Genomic DNA, 19,236 nt, shown 5'->3' with positions numbered 1-19,236 from the left:
GGGGACTCCAGGCAGCTGCCCCCGGTGCCCACACCTGGAGCCCAGGCCGGCGGGCGGCATGCCGCCCCGGCCCCCAGACCTGCCTCTCCTGACGACCGACCCGACAGAGGGACAGGCAGGAAGAGGCTCGAGCGCTGGCCCCACCCTCCCGGCCATTGTGCTCAGGCCCCCAGCCCAGTTCCCACACTCGGTGCCCCGGGGTCACACAAGCACAAAGGCTGCGGGAGGGGCCGCGGGGCCGGAGGCCGGTCAGCAGCCGGCGGGGCGGCTGGCGTGGAGGCCTCAGAGCTGTCAGAGTCGCAGGGCTGGGCCCCGAGTGCCCCGGACTGGGCGCCGGCTGGGACGGTGGCCCAATGGGCAGGGTCAGCCCAGTGGCAGCAGGGTGGGCCAGCCTGGTCACCCCATCCCACGCGGCCCCCGGCCCTCCCTCCCACAGCCCGGGGGGCCTGCCGGCTGCCCCTCCCGTCAGAGAGCCCTGGTCTCGGCCAGCGCCCAGCCCTGGTCCCACCTGATGGCCCTGGGGGCCTGGACCCCACCGCCCTGGGCGCCGTGGCTCCTGGTGGCCCTGACCCAAGCCCACCGCCCTGGGCGCCGTGGCTCCTGGTGGCCCTGACCCAAGCCCAGCCGCTTCAGGAAGGACCCTGGCACTGAGCCAGCACGACGCCCGCGCCCTTCCCACCGAAGCCTGGCATCGGCCGGCCCTCGTGCGTCCTCCCCGGGACCCACACCCGTGCCCGGGAGGGAGGCATGTGGGTCCCCAGCCCGGTTCAGACCCTTTCTCTTGCCCGTCCTGGGGGGCTGGTGCCCAGACCTGCAGGCAGCGCCACTGGCCTCGGGACCTCTGTCCGAGTGGTTCTCATGGGCTCCCATCAGCCCTCGGGGCCTCGGGCAGGCTCCTGCAGCTGCACCCTGGACGCTGACAGAAGCGTGAACACAGGCCCTGTCCACTTCCGAGCGGATGACAAGCTTAAGGCTGAAACAGGACGCGCCCGGCGTAGGAGCAGCGTGCTGCCCAGGCTGCTGGGGAGATGGGACCGCGGGCACATGCCCCCCGTGGTCGGGGTTCGGCCTGTCCCCGGGGCGGACACACCCACGCCCGTGACGGGGCGGCTGGGCGGCTGGGGCAGCCTTGCAGGCGGGGGTGGGGCGCTCAGGGCTGCAGAGGGGGCACCCTCAGCCTGTGGGACCCTGAGGCCCAGGGTGGGGGTCAGTGCACCGCAGCCTTGGAGCTAAATCACATGGAATTCAAGTCTTGGCGTCCACAATGCCCTCGTGTGCCCAGGCCCGTGGCTGCTCCCCTGGGACGGGGCGGCCCGGCCTGTGGCAGGGCCTGGGTGCCCGGGGGCCTGGCTGGCACCTGGTGGGGGCATTCTTCTTGCTTTGGAGCAAGTGCAGCCCCAGAGCAGAAGGGGGCCTCGAATGGGCAGCGACGGGCCTGGCTCGGGACAGCAGGCTGACCCTGCAGGCCGCCGGCCGCTGGGCCTGGATGGAGGAGGCGGGACAGGCGGGGGCTGCAGGCACAGGGGCCAGGCCGTGGGCGGCTGTGGTTTGAGTCTGGGGAGGGGCCTCAGGTGGCAAAGGAGTCTGCCAGGCAGTGCCCACTCCATCCCGGTCTGACAGGAGGCACCTGGGCGAGTCTCCCCCACCTTCTGAGGCTGTCGGAGTCCCTGTGGGGGCAGCCTGGCCGGCAGGTTCTGGGGGCCAGGCCTATGGGTGAGACCCCTGCCCGCCGGGGGCCCTGGGGGTCCCGCAGAGAAGTGAGCAGAGCTGGGCTTGGCAGCCACTGCTGCCTCCTCCCGTCTCCCACACCCACGTGAGGGTGCAGGTGCAGGTGCAGGTGCTCGGCAGGAAGGGGCGGGGCGGGAGACCCCTTCACCCAGCGCCTGCAGCGCCCGGCGCCCACCCTCCGCCCGGCCTGCGAGGGTAGATGCTGCTTCCTCCAGGGTCCCCCTGGCCCCTGGCACACCGAGGCTCTTTGGAGGGGCACCTTGGGGTGTCTCTCCCTGGACCCGGATCGGGGAGCAGCGCTGGTCCCTGGCCTCAGTGCAGGGCGGCGGCGAGTAGGCGGCGGCGGAGAAGGAAGGGCGAGCTCAGCCCGGGGCTGCGGGGCGTGGGTCGGGCGGCCACCTGCTGCCGGAGGGAGTGCCTGGCCCGCTCCTCCGGGGAGGGGACAGCCAGGGCCGCCCGCAGCCCGCCCCCCGCCCCCCGCCCCTGGCCAGGATGCCGGGGCCCCAGCCTCTCTGCACCGCAGCCTGGGAGGGGGCGAGCCCCGGGCGCCGGGACCCCAGCGCCCCTCGCCCGCCCCTGGGCGCGGGAAGGCGGGCAGGCGGCGGCCGTTTGCTTTTGAATCTCGGCCTGGCGCCCTGAGTGGCCCTTTCAAAGGCCGGCGGGGGCGGGAGCGGTTCCCAGGCGCGCCCCGCCCTCGCGCCCCTCCCCCCGCTTTCCCACGCGGCCGCCGGCGCGTTCTCACGCCGCCCCTCCCCCGCCTGGGAATGGCTGCGCGGTGCCCGAGCCTGGCCTGGGGCGCCCCTGGGCTCCTCGGGACGGGAGGGGGGTCACGCCTGGGGGGCGCTCCGAGGCTGGGGGGCGGGGGACAGGGAGAGGGGTTGGTATGTGCCGCCTGGGGGCTGCTCTAGGCAGGGGTGCGGGTGCCCACTGAGGGGGCCAAGCGACCCCCTCACCCGCCGCCCCCTTCCTCCAAGGGCCTGGGGTCAGAGGGCATCTTCTGGCCCAGCTTCTGTTTGATTTAACCCAGGACAGGTGGTTACCCTGCGCCCACGTCCTGGAGAAAGTGGGGGTCCCAGACCTGCCTGCTGCGCCTGGCCAGGGCTGACCTCCCCCTCCTCCCACCCCCGGGCCTGGGCGGCCTGCACTCTGAGCGCCTGGTGTGGTGTGGCCTCGGGCAGCGGTCACTGCTCCCTAGAAGACGCCCCCTGACCTGAACCCACTCGCCTCTCGTCCCGGAGGGGCCTTGGGGGCGGCGGCATGTCCAGGGATGGGCTCTCAGCCCGCAGTGCCTGGTGCGTGCCCCCGGCGGCCAAGCGCTGGACTGGGCGCCTCCCCTGGCCCACCCCGGGGTCTGCACGTCCAGGCCTAAGGGCGCCCTGGGCTCCGGGTGCAGGTGGCTAGAGTGAGGTTTAGGGGGCCACAGCTGGGGGGCGAGTAGGAGGCCCGCCTACTTGTCCGTCTGCAGCCACCTCCCGGGCTCGGCCTGCAGGCCCAGGGGCGCCCCCACACTCCTGGGTCCCTGGCAGGGGCGCCCTTGGGCGGGCAGTGCCTCCCCGTCAGGCCCCCGTTGTCCTGGTGCCAGGGCAGGGGCTGTCCTCCCCTGCAACCCTTCCCCCCTCCATCAGGGGCCGGCCTGGTTCACCCCGCCTTGGCCGTGGGGGACCCCACTGCTGGTTGCTGCTGCTCAGCCGCTCGGCAGCGTGTTCTGGGTGCCAGCCAAGGGCTCCACTTCCGGGAAGTCGGGGAGCGGTGGCCCTCCTGTCCCGTGCAGGGGGTGGGCCCGGAGAGCTGGGGGCGGTCCTGCTCAGGGGGCCCGGCCCACACCCCACTGTGAGGCCAGGGCCAGACTTGGGGTCCCAGCCCTGTGAGGCTGCAGACACCATGGGCCCAGCTCGGCCGGGAAACCCCCAGGGGTATCTGTCCCCTCTCCGTCCGCTTGGAGAGGCGCTTACCTAGGACTCTCTCGAACCCCAAAAACAGGCGCCCGGAACACACCCCCTCATTGCCCGTTGAGGGGCACAGAAGCGCCTGTCCAGGCTGCTCACACGCACGTGGGGTCAGGGAGACACGGCCACGTCCCTGCCGGCACCACGCAGACACACGCGTGCTGGATGCTGGTGTGCTCACCCCCTACACATGGTGCTCACGAGACACCTGCCCCGTGCTGGCTCTCGCACACGTGTGCCCAGACGTGGCCCTCGGTCCCAGGACCCGTGCCCCAGCCTGGGGGACCCGCCCTGAGCTGGCAGCGCCGAGGCCCCTCCCCCGCCCGCTCTGTGCAGACATTGTCCTGCCCCACAAAGGGGCTGGGCAGTGGCCGGGCGGGGGAGGGGCTGGGCCCGTGGGAATAGACCTTCCGGGCCTGGGGGTGGGGTGCGCCCAGCGAGGACCTGCAGGGCCACCAGCCCAGGTCCCAGGCGCTGAGGGCGAGGCCCAGGGCTGGGGGACCTGGTCTGCTTCCTGGGAACAGCAGAGCCGGCCCTCCCGCCCCCACCAGCCCATCTCCAGGGGACGTGGGACCGGCTGGGAGGGACTGTGCCCGGTGCTGGGCCAGCGGGCTCCTCGCGGGCAAAGCTGGGCGACACGCTCATCATGGGGGAGACCTCTGGGCCGTGTCACCTCTGGGAGCAGATGGCCTGGGCCCCACGGGTTGCTGCCGGGCCGGCGTGGGAGAGCGAGGTGTGGGGCAGATCCAGGCCTGGGCGCCTGGCCGCTTCCTCCTACCGGTCCCGCCCCGTCCAGCGAGGTGTCAGGCCGTCCAGCGAGGTGTCAGGCTGACACCCAGGCCCCAGGCCGGGGTCTGCATCCCAGCCCTTCCTCCCCCAGCCCAGAGCCCAGCAGCACCATTTGTTGAGCTGCCTGGGGGGCGGGGGGTGTCGCGGTGGACAAGCTGCTGAGAGGCCTCGGACCCGCCGGCCTCAGGATCGCAGCCCTGGCTGCGGGGGTGGGGGCTCAGCAGGGACCAAATGGGCAGCCCCCTGGGCACAGGGACCCGTCTCGGGAAGCCAAGTGGCCCGTGCGCCCCATTTCCCGACAGCACCTGCGGCCAGGCTGGGTGGGGGGTGTTTGCTTCCATCCACGACGGTGCTGGGCCGTCCGCCAGGTTCCTACAAATGAGCGAGCGCCGGCGTTCCCCGGAGCAGGCCACCGCTCAGCCCAGAGCCCTTCCTCCTGCGGGGGGGGGGGGGGGGGACCCCCAGAGGGGCCCCCAGGGCACCAGACTGACCCCTCCCCTCCCCCGTGGGGGGCCTGACTCCCACTGAGGGGGGTGCAGGGCCAGGCGGGGCCCTGGTGAAGCCCCAGGTTTCCACGCCTGCCCCCGGCTCCGAAGCCAGGGGTCCCAGCCCTCCCGGGGAGTCCGTGTTGGGGCCGGGCACAGAGTGCGACCCCTCTGACCAGGGCCCCAGCCGGGAGGTGCCGGGGACCTGGGGCACAGGCAGGGGCTGGCTGCTGGCAGGCGGGGAGCTGGCCCAGGGCCTCCGGAGGAGGGGGCCCCTCCAAGGCTCCCAGCCTGGACAGGCCACTCGGCTGCCCAGCACCCTCGGGAGCACGGCTGTCTCATGCCCTGCCTGGCGGGGCCCAGGGCAACACATAACACCCCCCTCCGCCTCCGCGCCCCCCAGTGAGGCCTGGGGCTCAGGGCTGATGGGGCGCAGGGTGGCCAGAGGCGGCCGGAGGCCTGGGCAGTTTGCTGCACTGGGTGGTGGGCGGGGCGGGGCGGTGGGCTCCGGGAAGAGCCTGTCCAGAGAGCCCTCCCACCCCACCCATGCACCAGCTCCCTGGGCAGGGGGGCACCGGGCAGGGGGCACCGGGCTCCTGGGACAGGCCCTTCCCTGCAGGTGTGGCTGGGCTTCCTGGCGCCGAGCAGAGCGGCCGGCTCAGGTGTAGCCTTCCCTCGGCACCTGGCACTGCCCTCTGAGGGGGGTGCAGGGCGAGCCCTCCAGCTGCTGCCCCCGCCTCAGCCTCAGAGGACAGTCAGGTGTTCCAGGGCCTGCTGTGGCCCCTCACACCCTCTCCAGCCCCCGAGACGGGGCTGCAGGGGCTGCAGGGCCGAGCAGCAGGCCGGTCCCTCGTGGTGGCCCCGCACGTGGGCTCCGGCCCGGCCCCGGGCTGTCCCTGGGCTGCCCTGACTCAGGCGCTGGGCGGGTGTTGGCTGAGCAGCCTCCCAGCCGAGCCGTGGGAACCCGGAGAGCAGGCGGACCCCTGGGACCGGGAGCCGGCCGCCTTCCCAGCCCCGCCTACCCACTCACCTGGCCCGCCCTCCCGCCGGGCTCTGGGGGCGGCAGCCCGCCCAGCCCTGCCCTCAGGCTCCCTGGCTGGGGGAGGGCACAGAGACTGTCCAGGCCCCCCCCCCGGGCCTCCCACTGGTCTCTGCCCAGACCACTGGCATCCCAAGGCTGGGGTCTGCACGGCCCCCGGGGGGGGGGCTCCGAGGCCTGTGCACTCCCCTCGGCCAGCAGGGCTGTGCGGGGTCCCTTTCCTTCCCAATGGAGGCCGGAGGCACCGCCGCCCCCTGGGTGCCAGCGAGAGCCCTTGGGTGGACGGCCCGGAGCCCCCAGGGCAGGGGCACAGCCTCGCGAGGGGCCAGGCCCACGCCGGCAGCGGGCAGGCGAGCGCAGCGCCGCCGAGTGCATGGGAGCCAGGGCCGCAGGGGAGCCGGGTGCCCGGCCTCCCGCTGTGGGAAGCAGGGGGCGGGGGAACCGGCTTTTCCGGCCGTGGGGTGGGGTGGGGTGGGGGGCAGGGCTCTCAGGGCCTATCGGGGTGACAGTGGGCACCAGCCGTGGGAACTCTGGCACCGGTGGTTCCCGAGGGTGTGGCCAGGGCCCTGTGGATGGCACCACGTGTGCCTGCTGCCGTGACTCAGCGTGAGCTGGCCGCCCCGCCCTGGCGTGCTCACTGGCCCGGGTCCTGGGAAGCTGGCGACCCTCACAGAGGCCCTCCCGGCCTGCGCGCTGCCCTGCACCTGCTGGCACTGCCCCTCGGGGGGCTGTCCGTCGGGGGGCTGTCCCTCAGGTAGCCTGTCCCCTCGGGGGGCCTGGACATGGAGAGCAGGGCCATGGCAGGCGGCTCAGGACAGCTCAGCTGGACCTGGAGTGACCACAGGCCGGACCTCAGCCAGGGCTTGGCCTGCACTCCTGGCCCCGGAGCCACTAGACCTGCAGCCTCCCTGGGCCAGAGGCTGGCTGAGTGGGGGCAGGAGGCTCTGTGCTGGGATCAGCCTCCCCATCCAAGTCCCCCCAGCAGAGCGGCCCACCCACCCAGGAGCCCCTCCCCCCACCCCCACCCACCCAGGAGCCCCTGCCCCCTCCCCCCACCCGCCCCAGAGCGGAGACCAGCAGCGAGGCCACAGGTGAAGCTCACGATGTTGAAAGGCCGTGGGAAAGGGCGTGGGGGGGGGGGGCAGGGCGGCGCTGCCCCTGACCTGGGCTCACCTGCAGCTCCCGGGGCCTGAGGCCACCGCCTCCCCACCGGCCCGGAGCCGTGTCATCCAGGGCACTTCCCAGCTCACCCGGAGGCGTCCCTCCTGCGGCCTGGGAACGCCGCCCCCCCCCCTCGCCCTCTTTCCGAAAGCGGGTCCCCTGCCCCACGGCGGGAAGGGCTGTGACCGGTGTGCCCTGGATCCAGACCCTCCCCTGGGGCAGCTGCACCGGGAGGGCAGGGTGGACCCCCAGGCCTTGCCCACACCCGGGCTGACAGCTCCCCGGGCCTACGCGTGCCCCGGACAAGGACCCTGCACAGCAGCAGCGTGACTTCACCCTGACCCCGCGGGGAATTGGTGCCAGGCCCCGAGGCAGCAGAGGGAGGCCTGGACACTGAACTGGCCCTGGCTCCCCGAGACGGGCTGCAGGGGCAGGGCAGCCGTGGGTCTCAGGACCCGGGAGAAGCTGCAGTCAGGGAGGGCTCCCAGGAGGTGGTGCACCTGGGTGCTGCCGGGAGAGGAAGGGACGTGTTGTCTACAGGAAGCACCCTGCCAGACCCAGAGCTGCGAGGAGCAGGGGCGGAGGGTGGGGGTGGCGGGAGGCTCCCCACCTCAGCCCTGCTCTGTCCCCAGGCCTGTAACTGTGACCAGTACCTGAAAGTCTCCAAGGACCTGATGACACAGCTCGTGGGGCTCAGCGGCCAGAACGACCCCAGCAGCGCGGGTGAGTGCCCCCCCCCCCCGCGGTCAGCACGGCCGGGCTGCTGGCTGCTTCTGGGCTCACTTTCAGGGGTGCAGGCCGGGGCTGGCAGTTGGGGAGACAGCACCCCGCAGGTTTGGGGTGCGAAGGCTGCCCTGCAGGAGAGCCGGACGCCGAGGCCACGGGGCCCTCTGGGTGGGGGACACTCCTCTCCAGGGGGCCCTGCTCAGCCTGCCCGAGCTCACCGGCCCCCATGCACACACACGTGTGTACACGCATCCTCGTGCACCCGTGGCCCTCAGCAACCGAACGAGCTGAGCCTGGGCAGACGGAGCAGGACCAGCCCAGCTATCCACCCGCCGGGGCAGGTCCGACCAGCGTCCAGCCTCAGTTTCCCTTTCTAGAAACTTAGGAAGAGGAGGGTGACGGTGACGTGGCCGGCTGGGCGGTGAACAGGCCCTGCCCTCGGCACTGTCTCCTGCCTCCGGGGAGAGGGGCCCGGCGGGGGCGATGCAGGGACCTCTGGGGCTCCGTGGGGATGGGGCGGGTGGATGAGGGGCCTCTTAGGACCCCCTTGTGGGGTCACCCTGAGGCCAGGGTGCTTCTCCCGGAAGCTGACGTCCCACCCAGCCGCTCCTGTCCTTCCCGCCTCCCTCGGAAGTGTGGGGTCAGCGTAGAGGCCACCCACACCGCGGGCGGGCGGTCCTGGCGGCCACGTCCACCTCGGCAGCTCTCAGTCAAGGCCCGGGAGGGAAGGATGTGGCAGTGCCCTCCGCAGGGCCCCCGGTGCACCCCAGGCTCTCGCTGGGGGGGGGGGGGGCGCACCCATGCCCTGTCTAGTGCCCCAGGAACCACCAGGGGAAGGGCTGGGGTCACACAGGCTGGGCCGGGGCAGAGAGGCCAGATGGAGGTCGTGGCCTTGCTGGGCTCCAAGGCGGCCGTGAGCGGAGGGGGCGTCCCCCTCTCAGACCCCGGCTCCAGGTCCTCGGCGGCAGCTGCAGAGAAATGTTTGCCAAGCAAATCACGAGGGTCCCCAGGGCTGGAGGCCACTCCTCCCGCCCGCTGAGCAGGCCCTGAGCCGGGCAGCCTGGCCCTCCCGGGGTCTCTCGGGCACCCTGAGCTCCAGCAGGGCCCCTGCGTGCCCTGGTGCTGGTTGTGCAATGGCTCCTGGCAACGGGCTTATCTGCTCATCACACGCGGGCCGCCCGCCGTTCTCAGGCCCCTGGTGCCCGAGACCTTTGAGCCCCAAGAACGGTCCAAGGTGTGAGCTCCCGTGGGAGGGGCCTGGGCTGGCACTGAAGCTTCTTGCCCCCTGCCCTTTGCCCTCGCCCCTGGGGTGAGGGTGAGGCTGGGCTGCCGGGCCCTGTTCTCAGGGGTTCCTGAATTCCTTGATTGACAGGTGACAAGGCCCAGAGCGAGGACACACAGGAGCCAGGTGAGCACTGGGCCTGCCCACGGAGGACCCCGGGGCCGGCTCCTGGACCCGCCCTGAGACGGGTTTGGGTCCCGGCCCGGTAGAGGGACCACTTTAGGGGGCAGTCCCTGTGCCCTGGGCGGGGAGGGGTCCCTGGGGAGACGAGGAGAGGGGTGGGCGCCGGCCAAAGCCAGGCCTCAGGTGGCTGCCTCCACCCACCCAGGCTCCGCCCCCGGGGAGACGCCGGGCCTCGCGTACGACCCACCCTGCCGCTGGCTGGAGGCGGCAGAGCTGCGGGCCAGCGCCCCAGCCACACTGGGCAACGGCACGCGGCTGCAGCTGGCGGGGGTCCCGGCGGGCGTGCTGCGGCGGCCCGGGCTGCGCCACTTCTTCTGCTGCTCGGGCTGCGGCAAGGTCTTCTGGGAGGGCTCCCACCTGGGCCGCGTGGTCTCGCAGTTCCACGACGTCCTGGACGGGCTCCCCGGCTGCCAGGAGCCCGGCCCGGCCCGCAGCCCCTCCTGAGGCGCCCAGGCCCAGGCTGCTCCGTGACAATAAACGCAGAAAAGCCGCACCTGCGGGCCGGCCGTGCATCCTTGCTCACACCCGACGCCCAGCTGTGGGCGAGTGGCTTCCACGCGCTCAGGGCGTCGGCCTGAGCCGGGGCTGCCCTGTGCTCGGGTGGGGCGGCGGGGGCGGGCAGGGCTTGCCTGGGGAGGAAATGGCCTGGCAGCGGCCCAAGGGCTGGACGTGGCGGCTCCCACGTCCGCTGGAGCCCGTGAGGCTGGAGGTGGGCAGGGGCAGACCGGCCCAGGCGCTGCGGCCCACCCACCCTCTCCCCCCACCCTCTGCCAGGAGCCAGCCCCTGGCCGGGCCGGGCGGGGCCCCGGGGTCAGGAACCCTTAGGCCAGGCCGGCCACTTTCTAGGGAGTGGGCCCAGCGCCTGGTGCCCGAGGCAGGCAGGGCAGCCAGCCTGGAGGAGGGGCCCTGCTCGGCGCCCTGGCTCCCGCTCTCCCTCCCTCACGCCTGCTCAGGGCTGGTGGCCTCCTCTGGGGAGAGAGACCAGCCACCACGTGACAAGACGGGGCCCTGCACCCCAGTGCGCACCTGCCGCGCCTCACACCTGCTAGGCCCACTCGGGGAAACTGAGGCTCAGGCTCCGGCCGACGTCACGGAAGGCCTGAGGGCACCAGTGCCAGGCGTGGCGCGCAGGAGGGGTCCAGGGGACACGGCCCACCGTGGAGGCTCCTGCCAGCGGCAGGCCTGGTCCCGGCTGCGTTTTGCTCCCGCCCACCCTGCCCACCCCCTCCGCTCGCCCCAGGAATGCGCCCCCCCCCCCGCCCCGTCACATCCCTTTCCTGTCCTTCCTGCCCAGAGCGGAAACCGCGCGGAGTTGACCCAGGAGCCCGGCGGAAGCCTCCGGGGTCGGCGGCCTGGGGCTGTGCCAGGCCCCTGCCTCCCCCAGGGCAGGCACACCTGCAGGCCCAGGTGCCATGCCTCAGCGCAGGGCGGCACCGGCAATGCCAGGCCCGCCCCTGCCCCAGAGCTGGCCATGGACCCTGAGCCCCAGGGGGCAGCCCTCGTGGGGGTCAGGCAGGCGGGGGCTCATGGGCGACCTGCCACCCCGAGTCCTTTCCTGCCTTTCGGAGCGCCCGCCTTGTGCCAGGCGCCGGCCACTTAGCCCCCCAGCAACTCTGGGGTCAGCTGGAGCGGGGGGCCCAGGCTAGCAGGCAACCCTGGCCTTTCACTCCCCGTGATCACTGCGGGGTCACCCCAAGGGCCAGGCAGGGGTGCCAAGACGAGCGGGCAAGCTGGACCCCATCAGGGAGGGGGACCCTCTGCAGCGGGCTGCCCTGTCCTGGGGCGGACCGACCACACTCCGTCCCTGGGAGGGGTGCCGCCTGCTTCCTGGGGGCTCCCTCTGACCGAGGCCCTGGTGTCGCCGGCCCTGGACAGACAGGAACCGGAGCCGGACAGGCGGGACCGCGAGGGGGCGAAGGCTGTGTCCTTCCTGTCCCCGCAGGTCTGACCCCCGCCTCCCTCCGCCCTTGCACACCGCACAACTCTAAGGGGAGGGGGCAGCTGATGGGGATGCCGGCCCGGTCCAGCCTGCCTTCCTCCCCGCCCCCCCCCCGCCCTCTGCTCCCCAGCCTGGCTGCACCCCTCCGGGACCCCCGGGACTCACACCACCCACCCTGGCCCCGGCCTCCCCGACGCGGGTCTGAGCCAGCCTCAGCCTGGGGACTCCCTTCAGCCCTTCCCCAGCTGGGGTCAGACACCGGCCCACGGGGCAGGCTGCGCCCCAGGGCGGGCGGCCTGCTTGGCCCGCCGGGCGGGCAGGAGCCACGATTGTCTGCGGCAGTTCCTGCCCTGGGCGGGCGTCCTTCCTGCGCCCTGGCCGCGCTGGCCGGCGAGTGTTTGTTATTTGATCCGTATCCTCGCTCGGCCCCTCTACCAGGTGCCTGGGCTGCTGGGAAGAAAGCCGCTCCTCTTTCCCACGCTCCCGACACATTTTAATGAATTAGCTGGAAGCCCCGCCCCCACTGCCCGCCTGCCCACGGCCTGGTCGCCCTCCTTCCCCTGCCCGGTGCCTTTAAGGTGGCCACAGGCCTCGGCCCGGCTCTGGCCGCCGCCCCATCCGTGCTGCCCTCCGCCGAGAGACCTCCCCAGCCTGGGTCCAAAATGTTCTCACCCCGCCCCACCCCCACTGCTCTGAGCCTCCAAAAGGATGGGTCCCCAGGGGGAGACGGGGTCTCTCTTCAACTCTGGCCTCCTCCTCGGCCATCCCAGGTATGGGCTTCTTCAGAGCCAGCAAACGGCCACACACACACACACCCGCTTCTCACAGCCCTGGGGAGCCCCGCCCCCACCCACCGAGGCGTTTGGGACGAATGTCCCGTTTGGACGCGTCCTTCAGCAAACAGTGGGACGTGTGGGGAGCCGGCCGCACAAGGTCCGCTCTGGGCCGTGGGGTGTGGGCCAGCGAGACGCAGGCCACAGTGCGGCACCGGAGCCCAGAGCAGCAGCCTGGCCGGGGGCTCGGGCAGTGGGCACACGGCCGTGGCGGGCCCAGATACCCCACCTGACCTGCACCCTGACGAACGCTGGGCGGGGCGGCCAGCAGCCTCGGGCCAGCCCCCGGGGCAGTTCGTCACATGGTCCCCGCGGGGCCTCGGCTGCCAATTTCATGGCCGTGGTGGCGGCCGCGAGTTCTCACACTGCGTGCACAGGGCCCCTTTGTCTGCCTCCCGACGCCGTGGAGGGGTCGATGGGACCTCTCTCCCCGGCTCCGGGCCCAGCAGTCTCCAGATGCCCCGCTCCAGACGCGGAGGGCTCAGGCCCGTCTGGCGACCCTCACCTTCTGCCGAGGCCCTGGGCGCCGGGCCCTGGCTGGTGCGTGAAAAACAGGCTTGAGGCGAAGAGGCCTCGGCCCATCGGAACGTGTTCTCGGAGCTCAGCCGCCTCCCCACCCACCTGTCCCCGGCAGCAGGCGGGCCGGGCCTGTGTGCGGGCCGTGCTCACCGGGGGTCCCTGCCTCCACCGCAGCCCGGGCCCTGGTCCCTGGGGCTGGGGGCTGGGGGCCGGGTGGTCAGGAGCCCCCTCCAGGTGTTCACCGTCCACACCCTCCCAGATGAGGGGACCAGGAATGGGCTCCCGATAGCAGCACCCCCAGGTCACACCAGTGGCCAGGCCAGTGCGGGGCTGGACTCACCCACCCGCTCGGGGGGGGGGGGGCAGTTCCTGAGGGGAGCAGGTCTGAGCAGACCGGCTGGACCCCCTGCCCCAGGAAATCCAGAGCGAGGGGCTCAGGCGGCCCCAGGGCAGCCGCCCGGCCGTGGCCCTGCCTGGCTTTCCCTGTGGTTCGGCTGTGACCCCTCCCAGAGCACCAAGCGAGGTGGGGGCACCCCCACGGAGGAAGTGAGGCCTGGGGAGAGCCCCTCCTCAGACAGGGCCTCACGGGGTGGTCTCCCCACGGCGCCCAGAGCTGCCTCCCGGGGAATCCCCGGCGGCTCCTGCAGGAATGCAGGTCCCCGGCTGCCGCCCCCGCCGGCCTCCGGCTGCCGGAACCCACCTTCCTCCCGCACTGGCAGCGGCCACAGCCCAGCCGTAAGCTGGAAGCCTCCTGAGGAAATGTGGCGGCGTGTCCCTGTGCGTTAAGGCCGGGTTCATGGTTTGGAATGAGTCCCTTCGGGGGCTCCCTCTCAGAGCTGGCCTGGCCAGGCCCTCCTGTCCCCAACATGCTGATGGGGGAGCCCCCGAGGGGGCGGCAGGCCACCAGCCCCGGGCTTCCTCCTCCTGAACCCCAGGTCTCCTTCAGGGCAGGGGTTCGAGCCAGCCCGGTTGGGGAACAAACGGGGTGACCCGGGGAGCCGTCCTCGCGCGGGAAGGACCCGCGTGGCCGAGAACACACGCCCGAGATGTTCGTCGGGTGGTCACCCGAGTTGACCCGGTGTCCCGGCGGCCGGGCTGGGCGGGGCTGAGCTGCGCGCGCGCTGGGGACCCGGCGGGTCGCGGCGGGAGCGAGAAGGGGTCTCCACCCGGACCTCCAGGGTCTGGGATGCTCGCGACCCCCCACCCAGGACAGGTCGCCCGCGGGCCCATCGGGGTCGCGCTCTGCTCGGGAGCTCGGAATTCCCCGAGTGGCCGGAGGGAAAGTGGGCGGGGCGTCGGCGGAGACACGGAGGGCGGGAGCCCCGGGGGTGGGGCGGCGGCGCGGCGGGACAGAGACCTCCCCCGCGGCCTCCGGGCTCCCGGTCCCGCGGGCCGGCGACCAGCGCCCCCTGCGGCGAAGCGCGCCTCCCGGACGCGCCCCCGGACACGCCCCGCCCCGCGCCGCCCAATCGGCGGGCGGCCGGCGGGCGCGTCACGGGCGCCCATTGTTATGCAAATATAAAGGAGGTAAAAGCGCCCGGCGCGGCGGGCGGCCGAGCGAGGGCAGCGGCGCGTGGGGAGGCTCGTGGGGTGCGCGCGGGGACTGCAGCCGGAGCGAGCAGGGACCCGAGAGCGCGGCGCCGCCGCCCCGGCTCGGCCGGCCCCCGAGAGCGCAGCGCCAGCCTCCGTCGCCCGCTCGCCCGGGCGCGGCTGGATGCGGCGGGGCCCTGCGGCGGCGGCCCCCGGCCCCCAGCGCCCAGAGCGCCCAGGGGCGGCGTGCGGGGCCCGGGGGCGCCGCGCCCTCCATGCGCCCCGGCGGGCCCCGAGACAGCCTGGGGCCCGCGCCGCCGCCGCCCGCGCTGAGCCCGGCCCGCCCCGCCGCGCGCGCCCGGCGGCAGCATGAGCCAGGCCGAGCTGTCCACCTGCGCGGCGCCGCCCACGCAGCGCGTCTTCCAGGAGGCCGTGCGCCGGGGCAACACGCAGGAGCTGCAGTCGCTGCTGCAGAACATGACGAGCTGCGAGTTCAACGTGAACTCGTTCGGGCCCGAGGGCCAGACGGCGCTGCACCAGTCGGTCATCGACGGCAACCTGGAGCTGGTGAAGCTGCTGGTTAAGTTCGGCGCCGACATCCGCCTGGCCAACCGCGACGGCTGGAGCGCGCTGCACATCGCGGCGTTCGGCGGCCACCAGGACATCGTGCTCTATCTCATCACCAAGGCCAAGTACGCGGCCGGCGGCCGGTGATGCCCCGCCCGGACGCCGACCCTGAGCCGCCGCGGGCCCACGCGTGTCGCCTCTGCTGTACCTTCCCGCCAACTACCTCGGTGTGCGCCCCGCCTCCGGCGCCGCGGCCACGGCGAGTCCGGCGCGCGCGTCCGTGCCCACGGGACCCGCGCGCCGTCCGTGCCCCGGGGTCGGTGCCCCCCCCGCACCCCCGCCGGTGGCGGCCCGGGCCGGGCAGGAGCGCTTCCCACGGCCCCGCCCGCGGCCTCGCGGTGGGGGCGGGGCGCGGGCTCTCGCCCTTTGAAATCTGAGTCCCGCTCCCAGCAAGTTCGGAATCCCGAGACACCGGATCCGCCGCTGGAAACGCTTTCTCCGGAGGCGGAAGGCGGGTGGCGGGGACGCCGGGCTCGGGGCGCCCCCCGCCCGCAGGACCGCGGCCGCCGCTCCCGGAGGAGACGCCGGGGCCGGGGTTCGACTCTATTTATCGGTGTGACTGTGGGTGACGCGGTGCGCTCGTTCTTTGTTTGGGAATTCTGTGCGTGGTCGGGAGAGATGCGTTTTGTTCCTTTTCTTACAACGAAAACTTGATCTGTCGCTTCTTGGTTGCACTGAACACCGCCAGCCCGAAGGCCCCCCGTGCTGCTTCCTCTCCTCCTGGTTCTCCCCGTGCCCCCCTCCTGCCCCCCTCTGTCCCCTCCCCCCGTCTGTCCCCACCCCCGTCTGCCCCCCTCTGTCCCCTCCCCCCTGCCTGCCCCCTCCCCCCAGTCACCTCTCCCTCCTCCTGTCCCCTCCCCCCTGCCTGCCCCCCTCTGCCCCCACCCCCCCAACCCCCTTCCCCCTGTCTGCCCCCTCCCCCCAGTCCCCTCTCCCTCCTCCTGCCCCCTCTCCCCCTCCCCCTTCTCTTTCTCACACACACGGTTCCGTGTGAGTTTGGGGAGCCCTAGGCCGCCTCCCCCTCTGACCGGCCGCCGGCCCCAAACCTGCTGTTTTCTGAAGTCCCCAGGGCGGACCCTGGGCGCCGGGCGGCGGTGATGGAGGGGGTGGGGCCCACACCCGGTCCGTGGGTCCTGGGAGAGGTAACAGTCGGTTGCACACTTTTTTAAAAAAGTAAATGGATTTGCCACGATTCTATGTCATAACATTTATGACAATATAAACTATTAACGCGTTGTAAGCCAAGTGTTAGGTGTATTTTCTGAGTCTTGGTTATAACCCCATTTTAAAGGGCGTTGTGTAGGCAACAGTGTACCCATATTTATATTTTTATAAAATGCCGATAAGACTGTGAATCTCCTGTGCTGATTGCTGAGTTGAAGGACTCTGCCCTTCCTCGGCCTCCCGGGGTTTCAAGAACCCGACTCGCGTCCCCAAATCCTGCCGGGGGGGAGGGGCCGGGGGGCTGCGGGGGGGGGGGGGGGGGGCGGTGCTCCCGCGTCGCTCTCCGTCGGGGAGGCCTTCCCCGGTCGCCCTCGGTCCGATTTTCTATGCAACCCCACGCCCCTGGCTGTTTGGATGCCGAGAAATAAAAGGGGACGGAATTATTCAGATTGAAATGAGGCTTCCTGGGGAGCAAGTGCTGCTGACCTTCCCGCGGAAATGGGGGGCACACGGGGACACAGGTGGGTGGAGGCCCTCCGCCGCCGCCTCCCAGGCCTCCCAGTCCCCCGAGGCCGGACGGAACCGCGGGAGGAGGAGACGCGGAGGCCGCGGTGGGACCCAGGCGGTGGCCGGAGGCACAGTTACTCCACAAGGAGTTTTTCTGTATATTTTTTTCTAGATGCAAATAACGTTTTAATTATGTTAATTAATGCTAAGACCTTCTAGGCTTATGGAAGCTGTGTGTGGGCCCGGCCTGATCACCTCTAACTGGATGAAGTCTGCAGCCCATCATCCCCGAGTGTACGATACCCTTGTAGCCCGGCGTGGAAAGTTTATCAATAAATTTTTCATTGATCTTTTTATATTAAAAAACAAAAGCTTGTTGGTTTTTCTTGGGCTCGGCCCACAGGGTCCGGCCGCACAGAGCTTGGCTCGCGTTCGCCTCCGGACGGAGCCGGGGACCTGGCTCCAGGCTCGGCCCCACGGCCGGCGCAGTGGGCCGCACGCAGGATTCGGAGGGGCCCATGGGTTGGGCACACAGCTGAGGCCTCCCGGGAACTTCTGCTCCGAGCTCTTCCCTGACCCCTGACCCCTGACCCCCAGCCTGAGAGGTGAGGTCCGAGGGGCACCCTCTCCGGCTGCTGTGGGCTCGTGCTGGACCACCTGCTGACAGAGGGGCATCTTTTAAATTTGGGGGAACATCATGGTTGCTCGCTCCTGACAAGGGGAGGCTCTTCTCTGACCCCGGGGTGGCGTCTGGGAGCTGGGGAGCCCTGAGCTGAGCCACGTGGAGGCGTGGGGGGGGGGCAGTGACTGCACCCGCTGGACGGAGCTGGGCCCCTGCGGGGAGGGCTGGACGCCCACCAGCAGGATGGCGCCAGGGGAGCAGGCAGGCGGAGGGAGGTGCACTGAGCCCCGCCGCCGGCTTCAGGCCCCTCCTCGCTGAAGGGCGGCTGACGGTCTCTGCTCCCTCGTCAGCAGGTCGGACACCATGCCCTTCCCCGGGCCACTCGGTGCCACTCCACCTCCTGCTCGGTCACCCTCCAGGCTTTCCCAGGCATTGCCTGCCCGCGCCAGCTCCATCCTGTCACCTGCTGAGGTGAGTGACTATTTGATGCAAATAAGCCGGGGGGGGGGGGGGGGGCCCTGGCCACAAGAACCCGGAAGTTGAGCGCGTGGCGCCATCTGAAGACCGGCACGGCCCTGACTGCCCTCCCTTCAGGGTCTCCCTGGTGGAAAGATCGGGGGGGGGGGGGGGGGGGCTATCCAGGCACGTGGCTGCCGCTGGGGAGACTGGGCTCCCTAGGCCTCTGCTTAAAGACACGGGCTGAGCAAAGCTTGGCCCCACGAAGGGGGGGCCTGGTGGGTTCCTGCTGCCTCTGCCCAGGGCCTGTCTCTGCACAGACCCCCCTTCCAGCCTGGTCCCCGCAGCAGCGAGGGACGCCAGGGGCGCGGAGGGCAGGCCGGCCGCCCTTTCATCGGCAGAGCCCAGGGGAGCAGCCCCCCAAACCAGGTTCACCCCCACGTGGTCAGGGCGCAGTGCAGGCCCTGCCCCGGCCTTCCTGGGCAGCACACGGACCGCTTCCTGCACAGGCGGCCCGCCCCTCCCCCTTCCTTCCCCTCCCCTCCCCTCCCCTCCCCTCCCCTCCCAGGCCTGCGGGAGTGGGAGAGACTGCGCAGGGTGAGAGGAGGCACAGTGTCCTCGGGTCTGCAGGTGGGGGGCGAGGGGGGGGGCGCCGAGGGTCCAGCCAGGCCACCCGGAGACCCAGAGTGGCGGGCCTGGCGGGCAGGGCTGGGCCGCTGGGCCCCTGGAGTGGCTGCCGTGGAGGAGACAGACCAGATGGGCGAGGACAGGCCCACACCAGGCGGCAGCCAAGAGCACTGGGTCCGTCCGGCGGCCTCCAGGCCTGACCCGGCGGGCGGGCCAGGAAGTGCTTCTGTCGGGACAGACGGACGGGAGGCCCGGAACGCAGGGGCTGCTCGGCCAGAGAGCTGTCTAAAGGCCGCAGGTGGGCCGGAGGGGAGGGGGGCCGGCGGGGAGGGGAGATGGCAGGAGGGGGGCCAGGACCGAGGGCGAGAGCCAGGGAGCCGGTTAGGGGGAAGGAGGCCTTGCAGCTCAGCAGACTGGGGTGCACACAGGCCCAGGGGCGCCGGCCTGGGGAGGCCAGAGGCCTGGGGGCTGAGGGCGGAAGGAGGCCGGTGCGGGGCGGCTGTGAGGGTGCGGGCCGGGGGTCTGGGACCCGCCCCCGGGGAGGGAGGCTTCGGTCCCCAGGCGCCCGCCCTCCCCCGCCTCCCGCAGCACCGCGGACCCCGCGCCCCGCCCGCACGCCCCTCCCTGGGGCGCATTCTTCTGCTCCCGGTCCGACTGTCCTGCGCGTCCGTCCGTCCGTCTGTCGGTCTTTCTTCGTCGCCCTCTCCAAAGCCCGGCCCCATTCATTGCCGAGGCCTCTGCCCTTTCCTCCCGGCCGCCCGGGAGCAGCTGCCATGCTAATGAGGGCGGAGGGGGCTGGGCGATGGGGCTGGGGGCAGGCGAGGGGAGCCCAGCGGCCGGGCTGGGGGTTCCGGCGTGGGGGTGCCGGGGGTCTGCAGCGGCGGGTGGGGGTGTCGCAGGGGCCCGGCCGTGAGAGGCCTGGCAAGGGGGGGGGTGCGGCGTTCACAAAGGTCCCATCTTCGTATTCAAACCAGCGGGGGCCACGCAGGGCCGCGGGGGGCTGCCTGTGCACCCCAAAGCGCACCAGGCGGGGGGGGGCGGGGGGGGGGGCTGCGCACTCGGCTCGGGTGCCT

The 19,236-nt window shown here is 72.1% G+C and overlaps 3 protein-coding genes across 7 annotated transcripts in view; all 3 read left to right on the top strand.

The window, feature by feature from the left end:
- Nucleotides 1-9,882, top strand: part of EXD3 (exonuclease 3'-5' domain containing 3) — a 49,858-nt gene extending 39,976 nt beyond the window's left edge. For 2 of the 5 annotated variants that reach the window (XM_079790404.1, XM_079790403.1), the window contains exons 21-23: nucleotides 7,781-7,871; nucleotides 9,247-9,282; nucleotides 9,485-9,882. In XM_079790404.1, coding sequence (XP_079646530.1) covers nucleotides 7,781-7,871; nucleotides 9,247-9,282; nucleotides 9,485-9,783 — 426 coding nt within the window. In that variant the 3' untranslated portion in view covers nucleotides 9,784-9,882. The remainder of the gene's footprint in view (nucleotides 1-7,780; nucleotides 7,872-9,246; nucleotides 9,283-9,484) is intronic. The other 3 variants (XM_079790407.1, XM_079790406.1, XM_079790405.1) reach the window with 2 other exon arrangements.
- On the top strand, nucleotides 2,996-7,774 carry LOC307111065 (uncharacterized protein; the record flags this gene model as incomplete). Its single annotated transcript, XM_079790768.1, has 3 exons — nucleotides 2,996-3,020; nucleotides 3,136-3,525; nucleotides 3,564-7,774. The coding sequence occupies 3 exons, from the start codon at nucleotides 2,996-2,998 to the stop codon at nucleotides 4,580-4,582; spliced, it is 1,434 nt and encodes a 477-aa protein (XP_079646894.1). The 3' UTR covers nucleotides 4,583-7,774.
- Nucleotides 9,883-9,981: 99 nt separating the features above from the next.
- NRARP (NOTCH regulated ankyrin repeat protein) lies at nucleotides 9,982-15,678 on the top strand. Its single transcript, XM_079790409.1, has one exon. The coding sequence runs from the start codon at nucleotides 14,530-14,532 to the stop codon at nucleotides 14,872-14,874; it is 345 nt and encodes a 114-aa protein (XP_079646535.1). The 5' UTR covers nucleotides 9,982-14,529; the 3' UTR covers nucleotides 14,875-15,678.
- Nucleotides 15,679-19,236: the final 3,558 nt, after the last annotated feature.

This window comes from Cnephaeus nilssonii (genome assembly GCF_951640355.1).
Source record: "Cnephaeus nilssonii genome assembly, chromosome: 14".
Lineage (NCBI taxonomy): Eukaryota > Metazoa > Chordata > Mammalia > Chiroptera > Vespertilionidae > Cnephaeus > Cnephaeus nilssonii.
This window is presented reverse-complemented; position numbering and strand designations above follow the sequence as displayed.

Excerpts from the sequence above, each read along its gene's own strand:
- NRARP (XM_079790409.1), top strand. The coding sequence starts at position 14,530 with ATGAGCCAGGCCGAGCTGTCCACCTGCGCGGCGCCGCCCACGCAGCGC.